This window comes from Elephantulus edwardii, unplaced genomic scaffold (genome assembly GCF_000299155.1).
Source record: "Elephantulus edwardii isolate Elephantulus edwardi_28Jun2011 unplaced genomic scaffold, EleEdw1.0 scaffold00183, whole genome shotgun sequence".
NCBI lineage: Eukaryota > Metazoa > Chordata > Mammalia > Macroscelidea > Macroscelididae > Elephantulus > Elephantulus edwardii.
The window spans coordinates 5,233,110-5,249,582 of record NW_006399933.1 but is presented as its reverse complement, the minus strand read 5'-3'; the positions used below and the strand labels follow the sequence as shown (position 1 = coordinate 5,249,582).

Sequence of the window (16,473 nt, the reverse complement as noted above, 5' to 3'; positions counted from 1 at the left end):
TGGATAACTGAATTTTAATCACTAATAACTATTTTTAACATAAGTTTTAAATCTCATTTGATTACATAAGGTAAATGTAACAGGAAAAAATCTATAGCAGCCAATTAAATAGTAGTGAGGACTATATGTTGTGTGTTATTAATTCTACTCATAGTGACCATATATGTCAGAAAAGCAGGGTCCTATAGTGGTTTTTAGGCTGTAATCTTTGGTAGAGCAGATCACCACATCTTCTGTGTATTTGATTATTAGCTGACTTTAAGAGTTTGAGCAATTAATAAGTTAAAAATTATTGCTATTACTTAACTAATAAAATATTGACAATGCTATGGGATAGTATTTTTAAAAATTGCAGCTCTGTCAAAGTGAGTTCACATTAAGCAGAAGAGTTTGACATTTCTCATGTTCAGGCACAATCTACGTAGGACTCACATGCCTATAACAGTATTCAAGTAGAGTTTTCAAGCTGGGAGCTCTAGTGGCCTAGTCTCGTGGCCTAGGGAGTACTGCTGCTAACTCAAATGTAGAGCCTCACTGGCAGCTTCAATCCATTAGAGGTCCGCAGGAGAAATACAGGCAATTTTCTCCAAAGAATACAATCTGAGAAACTCAATAAAGCATCATCAATGAGTAGATTCTGACTTGGCTACCATCGGGGAGAAAGAGCAAGAGAAATGTGGCTTAAGAGGAAAACTAAGGGAAGTTTGTTTGGATGAGATCAATTTAAATTTGAGAGACAGTTTCTTGAAGAAAGTTTTAAACTTTTTATATCTTTCAAAGAGAAGAACTTTAAAGAAATAAAAAGATGGGGAGAGATGAGTAGCTAGGAGGGAGGAGAAGGTGCAAAAGGGGAAATGGAGAATAAAGAGGAAGAAGGTTAATGTCAGTTTTTGTTGAGGGGGGAGTTGATATGCAATTAGTAAAACTTTCCTTTCATTTGTTTTCCCACCTGCTGTGTTAGCATAAAGTTGGCTTTTTTTTAGACATTACCTTAGGTCTCCAGCAGACACAGGGTCTTGCAAATCATCAAGAGACGTGAAACTAGGATGAGGATGAGAGAGAGAGAGAGAGAGAGAGAGAGAGAGAGTGATCCTGGTAGCAAGACCCTGGTAATGGTGGTGGAGAAACAGGCATCGTTGTGGAGAAACTGTGGCAAGATATTACCAGAGAAGCCCTGAGATAAGTGTCACAGTTAAAGGTTTGCTGTTTGTGGCATGATGGAAGAAAAAGCTGACTGCTGAATGAAATGAGAGCTGGGACTAATTGAGGAATTGTGCCTTGGAACTGCTAGGCTAAAATCTGAATTATGGGTAATATACTTTGTCTCCTCCAGTCGCCAGCTTGTTGTTGTTATGTGCTGTCAAGTCGCTTGGGACTCATAGTGACCCTTTGTACAACAGCCCTAAACTCTGCTCTGTCCTCTGCCAATCACATTGCCTCTGACATACCCATCCCGATTACCCCAGTCACTGAATCAATCCACCTCATAGAGGGCTTTCCCCTCCTGTACTGTCCCTCCACCCTCCCAAGCACAGTGCCCCTCTCCAATGACCCTTACAACATGTCCAAAGTATTTTAGACAAAGCTTCAGAATCCTTGCTTCCAAGGAGCAATCCAGTTTAACCCTCTCTAGGACGAATCTGTTTGTTTTCCTAGCAGTCCATGGTATTCTCAATACTCTTCTCCAACACCAAAGCTCAAAGGCATCAATTCTCCTTCTATCCTCCTTAGTTATTGTCCAACTCTCTGATGCATAACAATTGATTGCAAAGACCATGGCATGTATCAGACGCACCCTAGTTTCCAGAGAGACACCATTGCTCTTCAGAACTCTGGAAAGGTCCCTAACAGCATGCTTTCGCCTGGTAATACATCTTTTAAATTCTTGGCTTCTGGTGTCAAGAGTGTTGACTGTGGAGCCAAGCAAACTAAAGCTATGAACAATCTCAATCTCTTCACCATCCATCCTGATGCTGCCAGCTGGCCTAGTGTTGAGAATCTTTGTCTTCTTGACATTGAGCCTCAATCCATATTGAAGGCTGCAGTCCTTGACCCTCTGCAACAAGTGCTTCAGGTCCTCCTCAGTTTCAGCAAGCAGGGTTGTGTCAGCTGTATAACACAGATTGTTGATAGATTTTCCACCAATCCTGATACCACATTTCTCCTCATAGAGCCCAGCCTCCCAGATGATCTGTTCTGCATACATGTTGAAAATGTATGGAGACAGGCCACATCCCTGGCATACACCTTTCCCAGTTTTGAACAATGCAGTGTTTCCCTGCTCTGTACTGATGACTGCATCTTGGTCCAAGTATAGGTTTCTATAATTTCCACACTGTTGGGTCACCCCTCTTTGGAATGGGAACAAATACAGATCTCTTCCAGGATAAAAGAGAGAGAGTGCTTCCTACACTAAACAGCAAGACTCGAGGTAGACTGGAGCAAGACCTTGGTGAGAGCAAGACCCTGTTGGCAAGGCACTGGTGTTGGAGGTGGAGAAACTGTGGCAAGGTATAGCCAGAGGAACCCTGATATAAAGGCCACAGTTCAAAGTTTTGCTGTTCTTTTGGGATGATGGAAAGAATAGCTGACTGCTAAAGTGAAATGAGAGCCTGAACTAATTGAGGAATTGTGCTTTGGGACTTCTGGACTAAAATTTGGACTTGCATTAAATCTCACCTTTGGTACCATCTCTTGATGCTGGTGTGGATCTGCTTTCTTCTCTGGGATAGTGAAGGCCTGTGCTCTTCTTACACCCTCCGACTCTTTCAGAGAGGCACTCACAGCCCTGTGCCCCTCTGTCCTATTTTCTGTTCCTTTCACACCTCTAACTTATTCACCCTTTAATTAGCTTGAAAGTACATTTTATAATAAAAAAGAATGTTCTGGAAGGGAAACATTTAAGTACTTTAAAAAGCCAACTGTCCATATAAGTTTCTATAAAGTCTAATGGTTTAAATGTAGTAAAGATCTACGAAAAGTAAATAAAATAGTTAAAAACTGATTACTCAATTTTTTCATTTCTATTTTATTTGCTACATGAAATGAGAAATTACAAAAGTATATTTTAAAGATCTGAAGTTAACTGGAATAAAAATAGAATGTCAGGAAAAAACACTATTAACTGATGCCTATCTTTATATTTGTTCTTATTCTACTTATACTAAAATGTATTACATAAACCAAAAGGCATGAATATACCTGTAAAAAGGTATCATAAGTTATCCTTTATCAAGACCAGTGAAATGAAAAACCTTCAGGAAATCTTTAAGATAATTTTCCTAATTTTGAGGGGCAAATGAGAGCATACTTTTATATTCAGCCATTCACAAGTACCCTTTACCTTGTTTTGAAAATTTCATTGAACTTAATAACTTTATTAAACTTCTTTTAATAAACACATAAAGGATCTAAGTATACTATTTTACCATGGACAAATAATTAAATAAATGAAACTGCACACAAACAATATTATCTGAATCACTTCGAACCCTTTGGATTGATTCACAACAGAAATTATTCTGATAAATTAATGTGTACTTACATGATGGATTATTGGGAGTTTTCCTATCAATGAACTCATTGAAATTTAAAAGAAATTCTGTGTTGTTATCCGATATTTTAAGATCACTGCAATAATCTCTGTAAAAAAATATTTTAAAGAAGGCATTAGGTGCTAAAAGCCAAGAAAGTATGTGGTAATCATGGGTAGTGAAAACATCGACATTATTCACTAGTTCTGTACCTTCACATGCAGTTGAATTTATTATTTCTCTTTCTTCTTTAAAATGAACCTTGGCTATAGATAATGACCTTTGGACATTCAGACTCATACTAAGTTCATTCTTACTGGGTTGATTTTCTTTCCAAGTGACCCTGTAGGACTGAGTATACCTTTCCATAAAGTTTTTGAGGGTGTAAATATTTATTTAGAAGTAGACTGCTTTATTGGCCTTGATGATTGGTAGAAATAGGTGTGGGAGCATGTGGGGTGGCATGTCTGATCATGTAACTATTTGTCTGATACTATGTATATATTGATGGACACAGCCTCCCTTTATGAAGCTGGTACAAGTCAGACCTGGCCACCCCCAGGTCATTTGATTGAGAGCTTTGTAACACTGGCCAAAAGCCATGAGGCTCCAGACTGAGGTGCTTCTGAGCACATTTCAGAAGCTGTCCTGACTATATTCTTCTACTAACCTGAGTTATATGGGCTTTTTAATTTCCCCAATATGGCTTTACGTGATCTGTGAGCTATCACATCAGATTTTGGATGTATTAAAAAACTGTATTGGTGTTGGGATGAGAGAAAGAGTTGTGGGAGCATGGGTGTCATGTCTGACCACAAGGGTTTGTGCTGGTGATGCTGTTTATGGGGGCAGTCCCCTTTGTGAAGTTGGTAAAGGTCAGACATGACCATGCTCATGCTGTCCTGACTCTTTTTACAGATAATTAAAGCTATTCTGTCTTGATCACATACTAAAACTGGTATTTATAATTTCTTAGTAGTTAGCTGTCATATATAATTCAAAGCAATATCAGTGCATTAAAATTCTATACTCTTCATGATTCTTTGACTAGATCTTCACTCACCCTTGACATTGTGACAGCAAGGGAGGAGACTGCCCATCTTTCTCAAACTGAGGGCCTTTGGGTTAGCAGGGAAACCCTTTACCACTAGGCCACTAAAGTTTCTGCCATGGAAACCACAGCGTCTATGAACCACAGTTAGAATTATTGCTCTAAGATTTTTAAAAAATGAACAACAAATATAAGGCAGTATAAATATCATGATTGTAATTCATGTGGATAAAATCCACCAAATTGCAGAGATATTGAAGGTAATCTGCAGTTAAATGGTTAACTTTTTTCAGATACAATGATTTCCTAGACACAAAGCCTCTGAGGATAAAAAGCAACAGATTGTATGAACTTTAAAAAACACAAATGATCCATCTCAGTCCACTGAAAATTTTAGTTTAAGGGCAAAGTTTAAAAAGTTTGCATGACTTGTACTCACTGAGTTATTACAGAGCTAAAATTGACTTCCTCCCACAGTGCTGTGCTGTTTTAGAAATAGCACTGGCCTGGAAGTCGAAAGCCAGTGTGTTGAATTATAGTTACATAGAAGTAGAAACTGATGGCAAGACTTCAGAAGCCTTGAAGTGGTGCAAGTAACTAACAATAAAATTATTTCTGAAATACTGATTTATTATGTAGGACACAATTAATACTTTTTTAATTTAATCTTTAAAAATTAGTTCTAGCAGAAGCCATCTGAGAGTTTAGGGTTGAAGAAGCTGAGTTTCAAGGACATAAAGAAATTTACCCAAAGGCACCTGTTTAGTAAATGCTTAAGTTTATAAAATAAGCTAAGTCCTCAGATTCTAATTTAGTCCACCATGCACTGTGCTTTGAACTGTCAATTTTTGAATTTTATTGCCCTAAAGCACCAGACCAAAAGCAGCTTTGACCCTTACCAATAAAAAGCTTCTAGTTTTGTTAGCTATTAATTTAATCAATGTCATGACATTGTTTTGTTTTTTAATCTTATGAAGATTAATAAGAGCAAAATCAGTAAAAAGACTAAAGCTACTAGTTAGGAGGGATGTTATATCAGAAACAAAAGTAGAAATATAAACAATAAAAACCACTTTTATATTTGTCAGTGAAAAATGGTTTCTCTCTCATCACAATGAGTTGGAAGGCTTGAATACCACAAACCAAAAGGAATATTATTAGTGTTTAGTAGGAACATTGTAGGTTGCTTAGTGGCAGAGGAGTTGTTCTGAACCACTGAGGGTCAGCTATGAGTTGGTTCTGATTCAGTGGTAACTGACAATAATAACAATAAGACAATTAGTTGTTAGACACTTGTTGTTAGTTTGATTGAAATATTTTAGACACGTGAACAGGTAGCTGGAAAGGCAACATCTATTTTAGCTAATAGCTGTTTATTACAGGCTTGGACCTTCAAAATTCAAAAGGCAATCATTCTTTTCTAGCTTCATGTTCCAAAGGAGCTATATCCTAAGGAAGTGGGTGGTCAGGCAATTCCCTTCAGACATTTGGGACAAAAACAAAGGACGGATGGGTTTCCATATGAGCATAGATTCAAAGTAAGAAGGAAAAAAAAACGCCACATGTAGCACTCTAATGTAAGCAATTGGTAGAAGAAAGGAAGCTTATGAAGGATGGTGAATAAACAGCTGGAGAAGGCAGAAGGAAATCAAAAACAACGTGTGACTAGGCAAAAGGAAACCAAAAAAGTGCCAAAGGAGAAGGTGATCAGCATTGTGAAACACTACAGGAAAGTCAAACAGGAAAAAGAATATGCTTTGTTAACAAATTTCTCCAATTCTTGGGCCTATGTCTGTCTTAAAAGCTGTTGTGTGGGGTGGAGCTGCTAACTGAAAGGTTTAAACTAGCCAGAGCTTCTTAGGAGCAAAGACACGGCTGTCCACGCCATTAAGGTTAAAAATTAGGAAATCCTATGGGGCAATTCTACTCTGTCATTTGAGCAGCAATGAAGAACAACATGTCCATCTCACTCACTACTGGATCCCCACTGTCAGCGTACTCCTTAGTACATAGTATCTATTTAGTGAATAGCTAAACGAGTAAATCATTCATTTATTCACTGAAGGTTTCTGTTTTAAAGTTATTCTCTGTGGTTTCATAATCTGGCAATAAGTTAACTCAAAAGATTAATTCTGGCTCCAAGTCTAAACTTATGTTGAAGATATAAAAAATAAGAAAAAAAAACCCAAAACAAAACACCAACCTTGGTGCTATGAATGTATATCCAGATTCTTCAAAATTATCTGGCTTCAAGGTTTCTGAATCTGCAAAGATAACATCACAGGATTAGATAAGCTATCCAGAATATATGCTCCACATTGAAAGCATTAGAAAGATTATCTAATGTGAAAAACTTTAAACAGGATAATTATATCCTAAAGTTGAAATAGAATGAATATAAAGACCCCCCATGCTTCATAATATAAGTTTTACCTTATTAACACAAATCAAATGAATCAAGTAAAGTGCTATGCGTGATTTTCCCATTTACCAACTCCAACATAATCAAAATGCCTATAATGACTTCTATCGATGGCACATCAGAGATATTTTATTTAAAAAAGCAGTTTTAGATGATCATGAATATTACAGCAAATAAATAATTTTAAGAAAACCACTAATGCTTTTAGTGAATTAATAACATATTATGTTATGAATTAGTAAGTGGAAGGATTAAAAAAAACACATCTTTAAAGAAAAAAAAATCTTGAAACAGGCGGAATATGAAAAAAAAATTCTTCTCCCCTTTTTTGGCTGCTAAGGTTTGAGCGATCATGGGGAAAAAAATCTAGCAAATGAGAAGCACAGAGGAAAATAACCAGCAGGAAAAGAAATATCAGTGGAAATGTCAAGTGTTCTAAACAGAAAGAAATTGAGCAACAAGAAAATACTTGCCCTTCATTTTGCCCTTTTTTGCTGTGAAAATCCATCAGAAAGAGAAAGCAAGGGGGGAAAAAAGAGGGTAAAGCAAAGGGGGTCACAAACTATTTTATTCAATGACTTTCTTGAATAAAAATATTGTGCATAGATAAAAGGTTCACTTATGTACAGTTGTAGTCTGGAAAGAAGACACATACTTATAGAGACTGGAAATATGTCCCATCAATTGTACTAGACTACTTTCTATATTCTGTGGTTATTTCAAAGGTCTGTTTTGTCAAGTGGCTAATGCCCATACAATACTAATGAAGTGGGCTTATAAACAAAACCATTTACAATCATCAAAACCCACGAGCTATCCCTTCAATTGTCAAGTAAAGAACTAGCTCATGCAAAATTGCTGGTTCTTAAAAGACCATCATACCTATCAAGCAAGCAAATAGAAATGTTTAACACACCAAAATGTACTATACCAATCAGTTATGGGGAGAATAAAGAAGAAGGAACTACAAAGAAATTGAAGAAATTGTAACATGCTTTTATTTAAGGTTTGATGTAAAAGTTCTGTAATTTTGTTTTGGGTTTTGTGGTTTTGTTTTCTTCATCCTCATAGGAAAACTAAGCTGTTCATTATAATTGAGCAATGCAAAAAGGATATGATGGTCATTTTACTGCACTAAGTCTAATGATCCCAAACTAAATAAAACTTAACAAAGACCTGAAATATGCACTGCTAGGATTATCCCACATTCCAAAAGATGCTTAAAAAAATAGCTAATCCTTTGAGTTTCTGAAAATAATAATTTGAATTTTAGTTAAAGTAACAAATGAAACAAAAACATGAGAAGGTTAATCGCCAAACCAAAGCCAAAGACCAGCGCAATTTCATTTACCCAAACAAAGTTGAAGAGATGAAGCACAATATTATTTCTGCCAAAAGCAAAAATAAATGACAAAAGAAAGCTTTACTTGCACAGTGCCATGAATAGACTATGTTAATAATTAGCATGGGAAAGGCTTCACACTGGCTAGCAGACCCTCAAAACAACAGCAACAGAGGACATTGCACTGCAATGATTCCATGAGCACATAGCAAGGCAGGGAAGGGTGGTGGGAGCGTCCAGTGAGACTGGAGTACCTGCTCATATTCTATCCAGGTAGAATATTTCTTGTTCCTTGCATGTTTGGAATGGGTTAGAATCATTGCTGCGGATTAGGTAATAATACCTACTGAAATGTATAAGCCTTGGGTATTCCAAAATCTAGACGTATTGAAACATCTGATACTAGGTGATAACAAATAGACCCTGAAGTTACTTTCACAGTACTTACATCTGGCCTGAGTTATTGTCTCTTCTATTTTGGCTTTTATATAGTAAAAACTGTAGGTTGGTAATACCAAGGCCAAACTGCAATAGAAACAAGAGAAGCATAAACACAAACAAACAAAAATGAAACATACTTTAAAAGAAAAAGAAAAGAAAAAAGACACATCAAATTCATGGAAAATCCAAAGATCTTCTTCACGGGAAGGAAAAGACATTACTTTGACAAAAAAGAATGCTTTCAGCAAATAAAAGGCTTCATTTGGTCTTGTCATCCAGCCTACTACATTTCAGGACATCAGAAAAGATATGTGGGGAATAAGCTAATAAATCTTCCCATATAGATTAGCTGTGGAGGAAATGTTCTGGGTACCAACTGTATTTCCAAAATGATAGAAATTTGAAAGCTAAAAACAAAACTGGGGTATGTTTAGAAAGGAAATACATCATACCCACTAGATAGTCCCTGCTTAATGTATTTAAAAGAATATAAAAATGCTTTGTAAGAGGAAAAAATTCAAATACAATAATCATTATTAATTGTGAAACTCAGTGAGGGTATCTTGTTTTTCCAGGTCTCACAAACTTTCTGTCTTTTACAGAGCAAGGCAGACTTATCCCATTTCTATCACTCTAAACTATTTGAGTTTTTCATCCTTGATAGGTTTCCACTTTACATAGGTTCTAACTTTCACAGGCTTTACTGTGTTATTTTCATTACTTTAAAAAAAGTACAGAAATTCATCTGAAGTGTATGTATCACTTTATGTGATTGAACAGTAATTATTATAAAGTGTCAATGCAGCTTCATCTGACATACTTTGGGCATGTTGCAAGGAGAGACCAGTCTTTGGAGAGGTACATCATATTTGGAAAGGTGGAGGGACAATGCAGGAGAAGACCCTGGATAAGATGGATTGACTCAGTGACTGGGGTAATGAGAGTGTGTTACAGACAGTAAGGTTGGATCAGAATAGAGCAGGGTCCAAAGCTGTTGTACACAGGGTCGCTATCAGTGGCAAGTGATTTGATGGCACATAACAACAACAACAACAACAACAACAACAACAGTATATTTAGGCAAGTTTCATAGTATATGTCAATGGGCTACAATAAGTCGGAACTGATTCCTTGACACCTGGCAACTGGAGAGCCTTTATACAAAATGCCTTTCAGCACCACTGGTTCTCACACAGTAGATTAAGGCATAATATTTATTTCAAGTTCATCTACTATGAATACTTCATATAATTTAATAGACTGTTATCAGTTTCAGCAGGAATACATCTTAAGTGCACTCGTTTACAAAAGCCAAGAGGCTACTCTAATCTTAATAGGAGATGTCCACACTGGACTCCTTAAGGCAAATTCAGGGTGTGTAGACACAACACTGTCAGAAAAGTCTGCCATCAAATGCTGTCTTGTTGAATGCTCAAAATCAAAAGGTGGTAGTTTAATCAATGTCATTCATTTTCTTATGGACAACTTACAAAATGAGCGGTATTTTATAACTAAGCAAAGATTTCAGAGCACTGCACAGTTCCTTGGTGGCCTAGTGGTAAGGAATTACACTGTCAACCCAAAGGCATGTGGTTCAAGAGAGCCAGGTGTTCCACAAGAGAATGTGGGCAATCAACTCCCATGTGGTTTACCGTCACTGAAAATCTGCTGCAGAGTCAGTCAGCTATGAGTTGGTTCTAATTAAAAGTTATATGACAAAATCAATGCACTTTCCAAGACTACAACTGCATGTGTGTGATTTCTATACTCTGACAATGGCTAATATACATGGATAGGACATGAATAATTATAATACATCTACAACTTAGTGGTAAATGACTTTGGTTCTACACTGACCATGTAAGAAAGCATGAGGAAAGAGGTACAATAAATGAGACTCTAAGATTCCCAAAGCAAAGATTTTTAAAGCAGAGATGCCTGATTAAAGTGAACAATTAAGCCAACCACCATCAATTTTTAAGATTTATCCCCGAAAGCAGAAAAGAAGTACATTGCCAAGCTTTTGCAGAGTACTTTTTTGAAGTTCCTCAGGTCTTAGGTTTTCTAGGATTTGAGGAGAGAGATTAATATTGTAATCTCATTACATATTGTTTGTGGGCTATTAAATGTAAATTCTCATATTTTCCTTTTAAAGAAGACTTAAGTTTTAAAAGCATTCACTCTGTGAAGAGGTACAAAGTGGTTAGTTGATTGGTTACTTGCACAATTTAATTTAATTTTCTAATGTGGCAAAATGAGTGGATGCTTGTTATCTCCAATTCCCAAATCTTTCTCCATCATTAAGCAATTAATAGACTTTCCTTATGTGAAAAGGTCAGAGAAATAAAATGTTATGTAGAATTAATGGAAATCTCTATATTCATTTTGTAGGTAACTTCCTTTAAATGGAGGCAGAAACTAAAAATAAGCAGTGCAATTAGTCTGAAAGAGGATGACCTTTCATGATTCACTTGCCATTTAAAAAATGGAGAGCAGAATTACTGAACATTTAAAGATTGTCTCCTACAAACTCCTCTCAAGGGAAATGAGGACATTTTTTTTTTATTGCCTCATCAGTATTTTGCTAAAAGAAACTTCTAATGAAAACTGATAATGCTGTATCACATGGCTGCTGAAGTGTCAAGCTATATGCTTGGGTTACATCTCATATACCACAAAAAATAGTGTGGGAAACCATGACGAACACAATACAACTTTTAAACCTGACATATGAAATGTATACTTTGCTGCCCTGAAACTCCCAGATTGTTATTATTAGCCTCAATTCATTTTAGAGAAAAACAATAGTTACATGTAATTTATCTCCATCTGAAGAGGCAGAGTTAGTAGTTCTTCAACAGATACATAAAGACGTCTCATTAGATAAGATCTTTACCATCTTTCACAACAATGACACTGTCATATGAAGTGCTTTTTGGCTCACTCTTTACAAAACCAAAAGACCAAGGACGGATTAGTTCTTCTAAGAAATTTGAAGTCTATTAAAGTGAGTAAAAATCAGATGGATGGTAAAAAACCCATGTAATGCTTTTTGTGACTCATGTTAAACTAGGTTAACTGAGATAAATAGAATATAATACACTTTTTAACTCAATCATTTATCTCTGTGAAACAAAACTCTTCATAAAAAAGTGAGTATTCTATTAAAATAATGACTTCAAAATATGGTGGACTAATTAAGACTTAAGAAAACAGATATCATCAGGTAATTTGCTGCCTCGGAACCTATCACTTTCTCCTTAAATTTAGAGGTAATGTTTTATGCAAAATTATTGTTTATGAATGAAACAACCTGACTCAAGGTTAGTCAGATCACTCTTTTCTCTTGAGAAGAGACAATATCAGGTGGAGACAGAGATACAAGTAGGTAGGTACAGTGGAGGTGGGATATCTCTTCTGACCACTATTATTTTTCTCAAATGAAATGGAAAGTAAAGACATTTTCTGAGAAGAAATAGGAAGGATATTGTCAAGGATTGAAGAAAGATTTATCAGGATTGAGATTTTGCAAAAACGGCTATTTATGTTTTTTATAATGGTCTGTAAGTTTATGGTATGTGCAAGAAAGTGAAAATAGTAATACCATGGAATTCAGAACAAATATAAAGAGTAGTAGGGAGCTCTGGTGGCCCAGTGGCAAGAAGCTGTTCTGCAGTTCCAAAGGCATGCAGTTCGAATCTACAATCTGCTCTGTGAGAGAAAGATGGGCAACATCCTCCTGTGCAATTAACTGCCTCTGAAAACCTGCCAGAGGGTCGGCTATGGCTCAGTTCCAACTCATTGATACATAACAACATTAAAGAGTAATGTTGTTAAGTGCCTTCAAGTAGGCAACTCATAGTGACCCTATGAATGAAAGTCCTGGACACCTGTTATAAGTTTTGTCGTTTCTCCAGGTTCATAGGGTTTCCAGAGGCAAGCTATTTGTGGAAGTGGATGCCATTCCTGCTTCCAAGCTTGTTTTAATCAGGGAGCTCCACCAAACACTGTCCACTGTGGGTAAATGTTATCGCATTTGACACATCAGTGTCATAGTGTTCGGCTTTCCAGCAACCATGAGTTACCTCTAGACAGTAAGTGGACATACCAGGGTTACGCGACCTAGAAGAGTGTTTCACCAAAAACAACTAAAGGCAAGCCTGAGGGCCGTGGAGTAGAGTCACCCACCTTTGGTTTGGGAGCATGGCTTTCTGTCTGCTAGGCCAAGTACGCGCTCTCTCTCTCTCTCTCTCTCCCTCCCCCCTGTTGTTATTGTTAAGTGCCATTGAGTGGTAAGCAACTCCTAGCGACCCTATGAATGAAAGACCTGGAAATCTGTATAATTTTCATCATTTCTCCAGGTTCATAGGGTTTCCAGAGGCAAGCTACTGTGGAAGTGGATGCCACTCCTGCTTCCAAGCTTGTTTCAATCGGGGAGCTCCATCAAACAGGGCAGTGAAAAGGTTGAATAGTTGATGGTTTTCAGGTTTCAATTTATTCAAAGGATTGTTACAATTGGGATACTAGACAGAGGGGCTAGAAAGCAAAACCATGGAAATCCAAAAATTGGATGGGTAAACTAAATCATGAAGGAGTTATAGTTCTGGCATAGTAAGAGTTTGAGAAGGTGACAGTGAAGTAAGTAGCAAAGGTAGGAAAATTATAAGATCAGTAGAAGGGATCATCACTTAGTATCTCACTGCCTTTGAGTCAGAACTGACTCAGAGCCGATCTTCCAGCAGGTTCTCACAGTCTTTAAATTGCATAGCAGATGATTTCTCATCCTTCCCTGGCAAAACAAATGGTGGACTCAAACTGCTTGACTTTGAGTTGGCAGCACAACTCTTAAAAAGTCCAGGTGCAGGAACACTATCTCTGCCTCTTCTAAAAGAGTGGTAATGGACCTGGCCCATTTGCAAACTGTTGTCATTTAATCACAGAGACTAAGGAAAAAAACAAAAACAAAAAATGAACCAAAATCACCATTAAATTAAATCTGTAGCAATTCATCTCTGTGAAAGATAACAAAAATGTTAACTCTGTATTTTCTATCTTGCTAAAAATCTATTTTAATACATATTTTAATTTTCTTTTTCCTAATTATGGGATTTTAATAAAAAAAATTGAGAAACTGGAAAATGTGAAGGAAGGAGAGAGTGATGGGGGTCAGGAGTTGAAATCTGACAGGAATACAAGGGATGTGAATGCTAAAATAGAGGAGGAATGGGAGATGTTCCTGTGACATGGAATTCAAAGTTAGGGTGGGGAAAAGAAAAAGCAAGAATGTATCCTCACAAAATAAACTAAAATAAAATATGTATTATGAGGATGTGGTACGCAAGACCACTATCAAGGCGTGTCCTGAATGACAGTAAGAAAGTAAATTCTCTGCGAATGTTGAAGAACAGAAGTTTTCAGGGTTTTAATAAATATTTTTCTACCTAATTTTAAAACCTCAGTAAGTGAGAAGCAGCAGAAAATTACAGAGCTGACATTCTGTAAGAATAAATTATATCAGTTGGGCTTTTAAAACCAATTTTATAAAAATGCACTAAATTTTCTTCTTAAAGTTCATTTGCAAACTAAATAAAAATATGTATTGTGAAATAAATTATAACTTAGAAGAGGACATTAGCATTATTACTGAAATTCTGTTAACACTTATCATTCCTAACATAAATATACAAAATATCAGACATGGTCATGCCACATGTGTTTTAATTTCTAAATTTCACAGTATGAATTTTTATTTTCCATCAGCTCACTTACAATCTTGAAAATCAGAATCTGCAACTTCTGTAATTTTGTATTTTTCAAAGTTTAACATTTCTAAAGTAATCACATTTATAACAGCTTATGAGAATACAAAGAATCACTATTAGTTCTACTAAAAATAGAGGGAAGATTGAACTGAAGCACTCGTTGATACACACACAGGTATATATATAATCAATTACCTGTAATCTGTGCCATTGACAGGTGTCCATGTATATGTTCTGTTTCCTTTGTCAATGTACCTCTAGAAAAATCATTTGACATTGTTATTATCATCGTATGTTCTTTATGGATTTAGATGAAGAAAAGAGCATGATAATGTGTTTCCAAATCATCTGGTCATTCAAGAGTCTTTTTTATAACGGTATGCCTTTATCTAAGCTACATGCTAAACTCTTCTTAAAGCAAAATGTTTAGATCAATGTATACATAGGATAATGAAATGTAGGACTGTATAATCTTAATAATTTATAATAAATATTTAACCTCAAAATTTGGAAACATTATTTTCTAAAAAAGAAATTTTAATAACAAATTAGAATAAAATTATTAGACACTCAAATTCACATTGCCGTCGAGTTAAAACCAACTCATAGCTGACTTTTCATTACTTTTTGAGATTGCAAATCACATTGGAGGAGATAGCCTACCTTTCTTCCAAGGATGCACTAGGACATTCAAAGCCAGAGAAATGTAGCTTTAAGTATCAGCATAACTCCTGACAGACTATGTTACCAGAGCTCCCTTAATGTTACACAAGGTTAACACAGTACTGTATTAGATGTTGTTTACAAGGAAGTGTTAGTATTAAGATATTCATAAAGTGTGTCTGAATGCAAATGTATGATTAGAATATTGCTGTTCTTCTTAAACCAGGAAGGAACTCTGGTAGCATAGTGTATACTGGTATACACCAGCTGCTCTGCAGAAGAACAATGGCCAGTCTCCTCTAATAAAAATTCACAGCCCAGAAACCTTAAGAGGGTAGCTGTGAACCACAATCAATTCAGTGGCTCTAGGTTTGGGAGCTGTTCATTCGACTTAATTTACTCCATCATTCAAAGTTAAATTCAACCACGAAAACAGCAGTTAATTAATTTCAGGATCTAGAAATCTTTTCTTGTAAAATTATTTGGGCTATAGGAATTTTATGGATTGAGAAACCTTTAATTTTAGTTGTTGAACAACGGTAAAAAAATTTCATTCTTTCTCATTAGGTGTGTTTTCTCATCATTCTAAAAGTTAGAAGTATTGACCAGAATTGTCTGGTGATTCCCTTGTAAGTCTTAAAAAAGAAACTCTTTTGTAATAATATAAAAGCATTCAAGTTACAGCCAAGAGACAATTCATGGGGCTTATATTTTAAATACAAATAAATTTTAGAGTTCAACAAATCAGGTTTAGTTGAACATAAATTTACACAGATTTGCTTAAAGTTTATTTTAAATTGATATTGGTTTTAACATTGATATTCATAACAAGAGTATAGTAAGAATTTTTATAACTATATTAAATATTGATTACATATATGTGTGTGTGTATAATTATTTTCCCCTGTGGAACAGGAGATTTCTGAATGATGTGACCATGAAAAAAATGGTGACAAATTAATGGAGGATAAACTTTGGTTAAAATGTTTTCAATGAATTAGTTATGGAGAGAGGCTATACAAGAAACATTTCATAAGTAAGTGAATTAAAATTCAATGTAGCTCATTTTTCCACATACTGTGAAATATGCTAACATTGCAGTTTCCTTTTTCATACACATGGAAAATGGTGTGAATAAATGCTACATTGAATCCTAGAACAAAAGATAATGAAATTCAAAGGCAAAATAGAATCCAGCTACTTTCCATGAAAGTAAATATTTTAATTTGATTAACAGAAAAACCAGTGCCTAATACCAA

General features: G+C 35.7%; 1 protein-coding gene across 1 annotated transcript in view; it reads right to left on the bottom strand.

Annotated features, from left to right (window-relative positions):
• The window catches only part of CACNA2D1 (calcium channel, voltage-dependent, alpha 2/delta subunit 1), a 584,478-nt gene that overhangs the window by 33,923 nt on the left and 534,082 nt on the right, over window positions 1–16,473 (bottom strand). The window contains exons 20-24 of the mRNA XM_006896147.1: window positions 14,747–14,808; window positions 8,797–8,873; window positions 7,480–7,500; window positions 6,788–6,848; window positions 3,545–3,642 (exon numbers count right to left, since the gene is read on the bottom strand). Coding sequence (XP_006896209.1) covers window positions 3,545–3,642; window positions 6,788–6,848; window positions 7,480–7,500; window positions 8,797–8,873; window positions 14,747–14,808 — 319 coding nt within the window. The remainder of the gene's footprint in view (window positions 1–3,544; window positions 3,643–6,787; window positions 6,849–7,479; window positions 7,501–8,796; window positions 8,874–14,746; window positions 14,809–16,473) is intronic.